This window comes from Cyprinodon tularosa, unplaced genomic scaffold (assembly GCF_016077235.1).
Source record: "Cyprinodon tularosa strain WSP-4 unplaced genomic scaffold, ASM1607723v1 ctg467, whole genome shotgun sequence".
Lineage (NCBI taxonomy): Eukaryota > Metazoa > Chordata > Actinopteri > Cyprinodontiformes > Cyprinodontidae > Cyprinodon > Cyprinodon tularosa.
This window is the reverse complement of record NW_024039193.1, coordinates 2,088,456-2,101,793: the sequence shown is the minus strand read 5'-3', so window position 1 is coordinate 2,101,793 and position 13,338 is coordinate 2,088,456. Positions and strand designations below refer to the sequence as shown.

Sequence of the window (13,338 nt, the reverse complement as noted above, 5' to 3'; positions counted from 1 at the left end):
GACTGAGATCACTACAGTATTTCCTCTAAGCATAGTTTTTCTGTAACGTTCTCCTAACGTAGCGATGCCTAAGGCTGTTTAACTTCCCACCAACCTTCTAGCACATACAGTAGCGTCTTCGCTGCCAGAAGCAAAATTTGTCCCCCAGTGAATTGATTAAGATAAACGTATGTGCTTGTTCAGTATGCAAAAAAAAAAAGTAAAAGTGACACAAGGGAGCTCATCACTGGAGAGGAAGCATAAAGAGTCTTAATTAACAGGGAGGAACAGTTTCCCAGTGACAGCAGCATAAATAGAAATAATGAAGTCACCATAGAGTGAGGCTGCTTAGGTGGATAGGGACTGACCCTGATCCCCCGGCCCTTTGGAACGTCATTTGGACCCTCAGGCCCATATTCTCAGACTAGACTTCATCTCCTCCTTGGAACACACGGCATGCTCTGCTGCAACATTTTCCACACAAACGTCAGCATGGCCACTGAGGTGGGATTTCTTTGGAATACAAATAACTAAAGATGACGTACATCTGACTGTTTTCATTATGTGAGTGAGTCGATTGCAGAGTCAATTAGAGGACATGTGGCTCAGATCCAGTTTTACTGAGTGTAATCAAATAACAAGAAACTGGATCAGTTTTAAAAGGGATTTTTCATGTTGTAAAATACAAGTATGAAAGTTATTTAGGAAAACTAGTTGTCTTGTGTTAAAGTGCAGTTTGGTTTGTGCAATATTATCATTGAGTCATTAATTAATTCTTAGTATAACATACTATTATGCATTTCTGGAACTTGCAAAAATACTTTTTTTTTTTTGAACTTTTTATTTTCAATAACAATTTTTATATCAACACATACATATGTCCATCCATGTCACATCTCACAATTCACATCTTCTTAGATCATTTTAGACCTTTCATTTACATCAGACATACAGGGTGTCTATTCCAGCTCCATTAACAGTTATCCAGGTGCTATTGAAGGAGAAATTAACAAAAAGAACCTCCAAGAACGACAAATAAAGGTGCATTTCCTTCAAATAAACACTAGCCCAATTAAGAGAAACCCATATTCATTAATAACATTCATGGATGTATAAGTCGCTACGATTAAGGTGAAATGTACAACAGTAGGCACACTGGGAAAACAGATTAAAGTAATAAAAGCACACAATACAAGATAAAGTCAAAACACAATTACAAAAAAACAAAAACAAAGACAAAAACAAAAAACAAAGAGGTGTCAAGGTCCCAATATGAATTTAGCTATAGGTTTCCACTTAGTTTCAAAGGTCTCCAGCTTAAATTGTAGTCTTGATGTTGTTTTTTCCATGATGTAGACTTTTCTGATTCTATCTCTCCACTCTGGGATACTAGGAGGTTGTGGCCTTAACCATGCAGATGTTATACACTTCTTCGCAATCAGGAGCATGACCCCGATCAAGTATTTATTGTCTTTATTGGTCAAGTCCATGGGAATTATTCCTAAAATATATACAGATATATCCAGATCTAAATAAATGCCTAAAATATTTTTTATATCTGTTTGCACATTTTTCCAAAACTTAACCACCTTTGGACAATCCCAAAATATATGAGTAAAATCCCCCACCTTTCCACAGTTTCTCCAGCATAGCCAGGATGTCCCCCCATATTTAGATGTAATAATTGGAGACCTAAAGTAACGCATCTTGACTTTCCAGTCAAATTCCCTCCATGTTGGGCTGTTGGTTAATTTGTGTCCAAAGCTGAATGTTTCTTCCCAATCATCATCTGCTATTATTATATTAGCCTCTAATTCCCATTTTTCCTTAATCCCCTTGTTATTGATATTGGATTCATATTGTAGGCTTTTGTATAGTTTTGAGATCATAGCTTTTTTTGATTCACCTTTTGCTATTGATAATAGAATTTCTTCCGTCTTGGTCATGTCTGTTGAGATTTTCTGCCATTCACTATGATTCTGAAGGTAATGTCTGAGCTGCAGATATCTGTAAAAATCATTTTTTTGTAAGTTAAATTCCCGTTGAATTTGTTCAAAAGATTTCATTGTTGACCCTTTAAAAAGCTGTTCTATAAATACCAGTCCCCCTTTCGTCCATTTCTCAAACCCTGTGTCCATAGTAGCAGGGATAAAGTCTGGAATCTTAGTTATTTTTACAATTCTTGATATAGAGTCCGGAAAGTTAAATTTTTTCTTTATTCTTGACCAAATATTAATTGTTTCCTTAATCCAGTAATTTTGAATCTTGAGATTTCTTTGAACCCGCTTTGTTGTGAAGGGCAGTGTATCTAGGGACAGATTTGGGCAGGACCTTTGCTCCATATCTACCCATATTGTCTCTTGATCCTTTGCTAACCAAAGGGCTATGGCTCTCAATTGAGCAGCCCAATAATAGTTATTTAATTCAGGTAAACCTAGCCCTCCATTACTCTTTGGGGACTGGAGTATTTTAAGTTTAATTCTTGCTTTTTTATTTTGCCATACAAACTTTGATATTCTTTTATCCATCTCTTTAAAGAACGAGTTGGGGATGGAGATTGGTAGTGATTGGAATATAAACAGTAGTCTCGGTAAGACATTCATTCTGACTGTCTCTACCCTCCCCCCGAGGGTGAGAGGTAGAATCTCCCATCTTTCTAGGTCTTTTATAATTTCCTTCCTAAGCTTCTCGTAATTTGTTTCAAATAACTGTGTAGTTTGGGGTGTAATGATTATACCCAAGTATCTAAATCCTTTATTGGTCCATTTGAACTTTACTTTCTCTTTTAGTTGTGCTGGACATTCACCTGATAACATCATTGCTACCGATTTGCTTTCATTAGTCATATATCCAGAAATATTCCCATATTCTTTAAGGCTTTCTAATAGAGCTGGTACTGACCTTAGTGGCTCTGTTAACATTACTAGTAAGTCATCTGCAAACAATGATATTTTATGTTCTACCCCTCCCTCATCTCTTATTCCAAGAATTTTTTTATTCTGTCTTATTGCTTCTGCTAATGGTTCTATATTAACCGCGAATAGTAGTGGACTTAAACAGTCCCTCTGTCTAACTCCTCTCTTGAGATCAAAAATTTCTGAGCAATATCCATTAATTCGAACTCGGGATTTTGGATTTTTATAAATTATTTTCACCCATTCAACAAATTGCTTTGAAAACCCAAATCCTAGTAATGTCTGGTATAGAAAACTCAGTTTTACCCTGTCAAAAGCCTTTTGGGCATCCAAACTAATCAGGAGGGAAGATTGTGGTTTAAGTTTTGCACATGATATTACATTTAGTGTCCTTCTAATGTTGTTTGCTCCCTGCCTGCCTGGGATAAATCCTGTTTGATCTGGTTTAATTATTTTTTTTAATATATTTTTGTATTCTTTCTGCCAGTATACTAGTTAGTATTTTTAAGTCGTTACATAGTAAACTCACAGGTCTATAACCCTCACATAAGGTTGAGTCTTTACCCTCTTTATATATCACAGATATAATGGCTTCAGACCATGTTTTAGGGGGGTCTCCCATTGTTAGTGCATAGTTAAATACCTTACATAATACTGGCGTTAGTTCTTCCCTAAATGTTTTGTAGAACTCCCCTGGCAGTCCGTCTGTCCCCGGGGATTTGTTGTTTTTGAGGGTTTTAATAACTTTCAGAATTTCCTGTGGAGTTATAGGTCGCGTCATTTCCAGCGATTCTTCTTCTGATAAGGTTGGGAGATTAATTCTTTTGAGAAAAGAAGAGGTTTCATCTTCCTGATTATTTCTGTCCGAATCATCATACAGGTTTTTATAATATTCTGCAAACGCTTCGGCTATTTCTTTCGGTTGTGTTTTAATCTGCATATTCAAGGGGTGTTTTATTTTGGAGATGTGCCTATTTACTTGGGCTTTCCTAAGTTGAAATGCCAAAAGACGACTCGCCCTATTACCCATTTCGTAATACCTTTGATTTGTAAAGCGTAGAGAGCCTTCTGCTTTGACAGTTAATATCTCTTCTAATTTATCCTTTGCCTTTTTAAGTTCTCCCATTATATTTTTATCCCCTAATTTGTGTTCCCTTTCCAATTCTTTCATCTTATTTTCCACCTCGTTTTGTTCTTTTATTCTGGCTTTTTTCATTCTAGATGTTATTTCTATAATTTTCCCTCTTATCACTGCTTTTCCTCCCTCCCATAATATTGTTGGTGAAACTTCCCCATTATCATTTATTTCAAAGTATTCCTTAATTGACTCTTTGATTTCTTTGACAATATTTTCATTGGAGATGATCGATACATTCATTCTCCAGTATCTAAAGCAAGATTCTTCACTTGTACTTAAAGTTAGCAGAATAGGTGCATGATCACTTATAGTTATATTTTCTATGTTACATTTTAATATTTAATGTATATGTTGTTGAGATATATATAAATAGTCTATTCGAGAGTAGCTTTTGTGTGGATTTCAGTAGAATGTGTAGTCTCTCTTCTTAGGATTGATACTTCTCCAAACATCAATAAGACCAAGTTCTTTGGTAACATTATTTAGCATTCTAGACTTTATTGTCTGTGGTCCCAAGTCAGAAGGGTATCTATCTAATATATTATTTTGTACTGTATTAAAATCTCCTCCCATCAGTATCATTCCTTTTGCATCATTTGTTATTATTTTGACTATTTCTTTCAAGAAGGTGTCCTTCTCCTCATTTGGGTAATATATATTTAATATTGATATTGTCATATCTCCTATTCGTCCTACTATCATTACATATCTTCCCTCTTTATCCTTTACCTCATTTTCAACTTCAAACAATATCCCTTTTTTGATTAAGATTGCTACCCCCCTCCTTTTACCAAATGAAGCATAACATGCTTGACTGACCCACTCCTTTTTTAGTTTTCTGTGTTCACTCTCAGTTAGATGTGTCTCCTGTAATAAAAATATGGAACATTGTAGGTTTTTTAGTTGAGTCAGAATCTTCTTAGGTTTAATAGGATGGTTTAGGCCGTGGACATTGTAAGATGCTATATTTAGCCCATTCATATTGCTATCATATCTGGAGCTGTGCTGTACCTGACACATCTTTGAAAAGAAAAGAAAATTGCACAAAACATAAACTCAACTGAGAAGAATAAACAAGAGCAAAATATAAACACACTTATTGGGATATAAACCCCATAACAATGTCTGGAACATGAACAATGAACTTCCAAGAGTCCTAACATCAGAGAGCTGTGACCTTCTCTCTGATGAACAAGCACTGTGTGCAATGACAACTTCTTAATAGTTGTCTAAAGCCCTAAAGACTCAAACTCCTTAATATTACTCTTTAATGAACACGATTTTCTTGTAATCTATCAAATTATTTCACAACTAGCGTTTTTTTTTTTTTTTTTTTTTTTTTATGAACAAAACGAATATCATTATTTTTTTTGTCCTCTTTTCCCTTTTTTTTTTTTTTTTTTTCCTTGTCCTTTCCTTTTTGCAGGTCATGGCAATTAGTTTCTCTTTAACGGCATACATATATGTATACATACATATGGTAATCTTTATTACGATGCCACCTCGGCTGACGTCATCACTCCAGGAGCGCTCTCAGGTCCGCCTCCGTGATTTCGGGCCGCGACTGCTTACCCCTGTGACTGGTCCCCTTTGCCATCTGCGCCATCACGTGCTGAATTCTCTCTAGTCTGTCTTCCTTCACCTTGATGCCCATTTCTTTCAGCAAAGGCGCCGCTTCTTCCACTGTGCTGAATATCTTTGTTCCAGTGTCCAGAAATATTTTGAGTTGGGCCGGATAGGGGGACTGCGCCCTCACGTTCCTCTCCTTCAGCTGTTTGATGACGTCTCTCACCTGCTTCCTTTTCTTTTGGACCTCTGTTGTGTAATCTTGGTTGAAATAAACAGTCTGTCCTTCATAGCAGATCTTCTGTTTCCAGGCCTCTTTTATCACCTGTTCCTTCACCCTATAATCCAAAAAGCGCACAATGATCGCCCTCGGAGGCGCTGTGCTATCCTTTGGCTTATTCACCAGTGACCGGTGCGCTCTTTCTATACACAGGTCCATCCCGTCTGTAGTTTTAATATGGGATTTAATAAATTGTGCTATGAAGCTTATGGTGTCATTTTTTTCTGCACCCTCGGGGATGCCATGGATTCGTATGTTGTTGCGCCTCATCCTCGACTCCTGGTCGTTGCATTTCTCTGATATTTTGGTCACCTCTCGGAGCAGGAATGTCGCCACCCGTTCCTCCCGCGCAATCTTATCTTCATTATCTCCAATCTTTCCTCCATGTGAGCTACTCTCTGCTCCAGGGATGTTGTTCTGACCATGAGCTCCCCAATACTCGCTTCAACTCTAGCCATTGCTTGCTTATTATCTCCTACCGCTTCCGCATGCTCTTTTCGTAGCTCTCGTAACTCGATAAGTATGGCCGAGTCACGGTCCCCTTTCGGCGGCTCCGAGCGCTCCCCTGCATGGCTCTGTACCTTCGCGGTTCCGGTACTCTTTTCTTTTCCGCCTTTCTCTACCATACGCTTTCCTTTCTTGACCATATTTTCCATGGGTGATCTATGTCACTTTAAGAGCGAGTTTTCTCTATGTTCTACTGTTTTTACCTTATTTTAACGCTAGTTTTAATCGTGTTATTCAGAGCAGCCTTTTCTCCTGCTTTTCACACCATGGCGCCACCGGAAGTTTTTCCCAAAAATACTTTTTGATTTGCAGACTTTGCTGCTAAGCTTGTTTCAGATTAAATTATTTTCTTTGTGCCAGACTGTAAAATAATTAAAATACTCTTTGATTTGCAGACTTTGCTGCTAAGCTTGTTTCAGATTAAATTATTTTCTTTGTGCCAGACTGTAAAATAATTAAAATACTCTTTGATTTGCAGACTTTGCTGCTAAGCTTGTTTCAGATTAAATTATTTTCTTTGTGCCAGACTGTAAAATAATTAAAATACTCTTTGATTTGCAGACTTTGCTGCTAAGCTTGTTTCAGATTAAATTATTTTCTTTGTGCCAGACTGTAAAATAATTAAAATATATATAGCTTCCTGTGTCAAAACTGGCCCAGTATAACAGTAAAAACTGTTTTTTTAATGGCACACAGAGAGTATTTTGTTGGATAATGATAACTTATTAGCATACTGTACACGAGACAACCTCTGCCTTGTCTGAATTAACTACGATCACATGGATTCTAAAACTTTAAGCTGATCCTGATTTTGATCTCAGATCCTTCACAGAAGTCTTGATGGAAACGTACAAGAAATTAGGAATCAAATTGTGATCAATGCTAAGTTAGCATCAAGTGTAGGATGGTACTTTATTTCTGCTATTGTTCGGGTTTGATTTGAACCCCCGGAGTTATTTTCATTTTTTTTGTTTTGTGGGGGTGGTCACAGCATGACATTGATTTATTTAGATATTCAAATCACTCCATGCCTGCATAAAGATTTGTCTGGAAAAACCCGACTAGCCTTCACAGACTCATGACCTTGAGCTTATAGGAAACCGTTGGGATGAATTAGAGCCGATGCAGCAATACTGGCTTTCTCATCTAGACATGAATAGCCCCCTAAACCTTGAGGAAGATGTTTACAGATGAGTGAAAACTGGCTTCATTTTAAAACCCTTATTAAACTTCCATGGACCTGTATGGCCAAACTCTCTCCTTTATTCCTGATTTTTTTTAAACTTCAGGTATTTAAATCCAAAATCTTTAAAAGGACCAGTCAGTCTTTCCAGACTGTTGCACCTTCGGTGTGGACTAAGCTTTCTCTGTTTTTATGTTCTCTTTTGACTCTTGACTTATTAAAAAGCAGCAGATGAAATGTTTTAAAGATTTTTTTATGTTCATATATTCTTTTTATTCATCTTGACTATTAGCCAATAAAGGATTTATATGATTAGTTCAGTGTTGATTGACTGACTTTATTAATCCCACAGTGGAGAATGTACTTGTTACTTTACACTACAGTACAATGTGTAAAAAGCTGACAAAAGATAAAAATAAAACACCTAAAACAACATTCTAGCCGGCCTAAAACTGGAAAAGATTAGCCTATTTATTTTTCTCTGACCTTTAGCAAAAGGCTGGATGTTTTTTACGTATAAAGTATTTTTACAAATTTACACCTAAAAGTTCTCTGCATGCCTGGGATCTGGTTCATAGCTCCTCCACTCTGACTTAAATGTAGTTCTGAACTGAATTATTCAATTTCTTAGCAGGAAAACAGCATATTTTGTTCTTTTTGTGCAGAGGAAAAATTGGGAACAATTTAACTGTAGAGTAGCCCAACAAGGACTACTATATAAATCCACAAACTCAACGCTATTTCTGACATTTTGAATTGAAAAAGTTTCCTGGATGGGAAGCAAAACGCCTTCAAACTTGGAAACAAAGTCAAGTGGATTGTTTTTAAACTTTTTTGGAAGTAAATTGGGAGCTTTGCTTTTTGGCTAAGCAGCATTACAGAGCAAAGCAGGTCCCACACTTCCTCAAGGGTTAGCTCAGGTAAAGTTCCTTCTCCTCCTTTTGTTTCTCTTCTCACCTCACAGGAGAGTTTTGGTCAGCAGAGTATTATTGTACATCAAAATAATGCAGAAGACATTTCCTGATCACAGACCCCCCGTGGGGGGGACTTGGTTTGAGTTTTTCTAACGCAGTCAGTAGGCCAGAAGTGTCAAACTTAAGTTGTGTTTCTGGTTTAACACAACTAAATCAGATAATAAGGTCATTAGCAGCAGTCTAGAATTTGACTGCATGCTGAGAGGCTTTCCAGTTATTTGATTCAGGCTTGGTGGACTTGCAGTAGGTCTTCACTGAGAAAATCAGCCACATCCTCCCCCTGCTTCGCTATTTTTACTCATAAATTATTCCTAAGAATGCCTCTTTTCCTTCAACCTTCCATTTTACTTATCCCTCTGGATGAATATTTGATCTGAAAATACTTAGGATCTGAACTCTCACTTTCAGTGCTGTAACGCAAGCCTTTAAGTACCTAACAGCAGTTAAATTGAATTGGTTTTAGAACTGGAACTCAGTGCAACGTCCACAGCAGGCTGTTTTCATCAAAATATTGATGTGGAAATACAAGTGTTTGCAACCTCCATACTGTACATCTTGATGTTGTACTCTTCAGCCTGGTTAATTTTCTTCAGAGGCATTCCACAGCAGAGCTGTGGTAATGCAAACACATTAACTTTGTAAGTAAAGCTCAGTGCTATTAGTTAATCCCCACGGTGCTGATGTGAATTATAGCCCATGTTGTAATAAGCCCAGCTCTTCCTGTTTTAGGACTCTGCCACCAGGCTCCACTCAGGCCATGGCTCAAAACGGTGAAAGCACTGGCATAAATCAGCCTCAGCACTCTACTGCTGCTTTGATTATCCAGTAAGATGCTGGGTCCCGCTACATTTAATGATGCCTCTGTTCCATAGTGCACCGCAAGAATCCTATGGTCATTCCATGCTCCTTCTCGTTTTGTTCTCATGTTGCCAAAAGCAAGGTGAATGATTTTTCCTGTCTGACTGTGTTGAACTATTCCTAAAAGCCTGAAGCCTCTCTGTCAAAGATCTATCATCTTGGTTCTTTCTCGTGCTTATTGATTTGATATGTCACCTGCCCAGGAATCGGTTATGGTGGTGCTGCTAATCAGTCATCTCAGAAGAGAGGCTGTTTGTCTCTGTTTTAGCCTCCATCTTTCACTCTGTTTCGCTGTTTATGTCCTCTGGCGTTATCTGGTGCAGACTGGAAATCAGCGAGGGATGGAAAAAAGTAGAAGAAGAATGACATCTCATAGTTGTACTCAGAGGTCTTTGCTTTTAGCTCTGCGGGGAGAAAAACACAATATGAGAGCCCTTATTTTGCCTCAGGCTGCTTCAGTGGTCATTTCTCCTCCACCTCTCATGGTGCTGTTAGAACGGATATTCCCACATTTCTTCAACACATCATCATTCTTATCACTTTACATCAACTAGTTTATTCAAGAAGCAGAGGCATGCTTTACCTTGGCCCTGTCTATATTGTGTTTTTATTTTGGCTGCTGCAGGATTTAGATTTTCATGCTGCTTCTGTTCAAGCAGCTCAGGAAATATGCATTTCTCGATCCTGCTGCTCTCATGAGACCTAAGTTGATGATCACTGGCTTGTTCTGTATAAAGCCTACTCTGTCTTCACTCTCTTTCTGCAGAAGTTTGATGGGAATGTGAATTCAGAAACCGTCGTCCAGAACAAGCTGTCCCACCCTGTGAAGACACGTTTCCTGCGCTTTGTCCCTCTTGAATGGAACCCCAGTGGATGGATGGGCCTGAGAGTGGAGGTGTTCGGATGTTCCTACAGTGAGTAACCAACTTCCTGAGGTTCATCCTACAATTTAAAAGTACTCAGAGGTATACTTTCTTACCACCTTCTTAGAATTGTGGTGCTATTTACCCTTGATGGATAGTAATAAAGAATATTTTCTTCATTTGGTTTTAAGAAGCTGTGTGATATATTCCTGAGGAATCAAACATTCATCAGGAAGTTGTGATGTCAATTTTGATTTTCCAGAAATTGGTGAATATATATTTATATAGACCTGCTATGATGTTAAACATCTTTACAGGAATTCCAAAATTTTACACCTCAAAACAGAACACGTAATGCTGGAATTTCAATGATTTAAGGCTATTTTATTTATTTTTTAACGTTTGCTTACTTCTTTAGAAATATTTGGTTACAATAATGTTGCAACTTTAAAAACACACACCATGTGAATGGATATCAGCATATTTTCACCTTCTCTTAAGCATTTGAATTATTTAGGGGTAAAGATGATACCACAGCTGTTGCTGATATTATATGACACACATACGGTCTATACTACATTAAGGCTCAGCTGTACACACACTTTCCTTATCAGATTGAAAGTTCAGTAGTAAGCTGTTGAAGTAGAAGCTACTTATTGTACTATGACTATCCGGTTTCTTGCTTTCTCACTAAAGGAGCAGATATGGATTCAGAAAAGGCCAGCAAAAGCAAAAAAGGTGGATTATCAATGCAAAGGCAATGTTTTGTCTCTGCAACCCAAAGATTGTACTTTTTGCACTATCTGTTGTTACCGACATGGCATGTTCTGCAAAGCAACAAACAGAAGTGCCCAATGCATTTGAAGCAGTAACTTTTTAATCCAGCCTTACTCTTTGATTACACTTGATGCTCCATCCCTTAAGCAGAATTTCCTCTTGGAAAATTAGGTCATAACTCAGTATTTCCTGCTCATAAAATAAACCCCCTTTTCAGGGGCAGCTTGCAATAAAGAAAACTCTTAGAATATGGTCAGTGGATGCTGAAGAAGTGCTTTGAGTTTGTTTTTAGGCTATAGAAAATGATGCACTGTGCCAACCACATGTAGATTACTCCATTCCTGGCATAATGGTGAGATGTATCTGAAGAAAATAACCTCATGGATATGGAGTTATTGAAGAGTATATCGAGGCAACTTAAAAAGATACAGCACTGAGGCTTGCAGTAATAAGTTGGGAAACAAGCTACAAAAACAAAACAAAAAAACTATTACTGTAGATGTGTGGTCAGAGATTGACAAAAAGCTGCCTACAAGGACCTGGTGTACTTCTTGGGGAATATTGTTCAAAAAAATCCCTTCAGCCTGAATGTGAATAACAGAAGTAAGGTGATTGTAGATTTAAGGAGAAACAGTAAGTGATTCACTACTATTACCATTATGGAAGCAGAGCAGGAGGTGATGGAGGAGTATAATTACCTAAATACGATATGTTCAATTTCAATTCAATTCAATTCAATTCAGTTTATTTATATAGCGCCAAATTCACAACACATGTCATCTCAAGGCACTTTACAGTTCAACCAGATCAAATTGATACAAAGTTTTCTATCTAAGGAAAACCAGTTGATTGCATTGACTCATTGACTCAAATACAATCCCCCACACTAAGCATGCTTGTAGCGACAGTGGAGAGGAAAAACTCCCTTTTAACAGGAAGAAACCTCCAGCAGAACCAGGCTCAGTGTGAGCGGCCATCTGCCGAGGCCGACTGGGGTTCAAGGAGACAGAAGCAGAGATACAAAAAGCAGCTGTAAAAGGCGGCCCCGTCCAGGAAACACACAGCCAGGCAGACGAGCTCCAAGGCAGCTCCCATGCCAGAGGACGAAGAAAGCACATCCACTCAGTCACGGTCAGAGAAACAGGACCACACTGGAAAACAGGCCGATCTCCAACATCTATAAACAAGGGTGTTGATAGAAGCAGCACAGCTGATGTTTCTTTCCAGGATGACGTCACAGCCAAACAGGAACAGACGAGGCAAAGCTACTCTGAGGAAAAGCAGAGAGAGCAGAAGGTTAGAGATTGAACTAACAGATTCTGCAGAATAGGAGAACAGAGAGAGAATGAAGCAGAATGATGAAATGGGGGTCCCTATGTCCTCCAAAAGTCTAAGCCTATAGCAGCATAACTATAGAGATAGCTCAGGATAACCTGAGCCACTCTAACTATAAGCTTTATCAAAAAGGAAAGTTTTAAGCCTAGCCTTAAAAGTAGACAGGGTGTCTGCCTCACGGACTAAAACTGGTAGTTGGTTCCACAGGAGAGGAGCCTGATAACTAAAAGATCTGCCTCCCATTCTACTTTTAGAAATTCTAGGAACCACTAGTAAACCTGCAGATTGAGAGCGAAGTGCTCTGTTAGGAACATAAGGAACAATCAGATCTCTGATATAAGATGGAGCTTGGCCATTTAAGGCTTTATATGTGAGAAGGAGGATTTTAAATTCTATTCTTGATTTAACAGGAAGCCAATGAAGAGAAGCCAGGACAGGCGAGATATGATCTCTCTTTTTAATTTTCATTAGAACTCTGGCTGCAGCATTTTGGATCAGCTGAAGGCTTTTAACTACAGTTCAGATACCTAAACAACAGAGTTTGCACCACCCTTCTTATATATCATATCTGACAGTAGCAGCCATTCAAAATGGCCCTTCCCAGTAAAAAGCTAGCCGAATGGCAGCAAAATTCCCTCCAACTTCCAGCCACTGGCCTTCTCATGATCATGCATATTTTTTTACTCTGATTCCACCCTTTCGCTGAATTAGAGGGTCTGAACAGGAGACAACACTTCTCTTTAGATCTTATTGGCCCAAATCATGACAGAAAGAATATTTTAGATCTTTAAACAGGAATTGCAGAGGACCAGCCAAGGACCCTTCAAGGAAACTGGGAAAATTTTGAATGACTACTACTGTGTAAAAAAACTACAACAGCTTACTCCTTATAATACAAAACAATCTAAATTGGAAGGGGGGGGGGGGTTTCAAGTGCAGTACTAACCTGACTCCGCCAGATGG

The 13,338-nt window shown here is 38.2% G+C and overlaps 1 protein-coding gene across 1 annotated transcript in view; it reads left to right on the top strand.

Moving 5' to 3' along the window:
• cntnap5a (contactin associated protein family member 5a) overlaps positions 1 to 13,338 on the top strand; it is a 288,938-nt gene that overhangs the window by 100,711 nt on the left and 174,889 nt on the right. Inside the window, exon 4 of the mRNA XM_038301437.1 lies at positions 10,167 to 10,314. Coding sequence (XP_038157365.1) covers positions 10,167 to 10,314 — 148 coding nt within the window. The remainder of the gene's footprint in view (positions 1 to 10,166; positions 10,315 to 13,338) is intronic.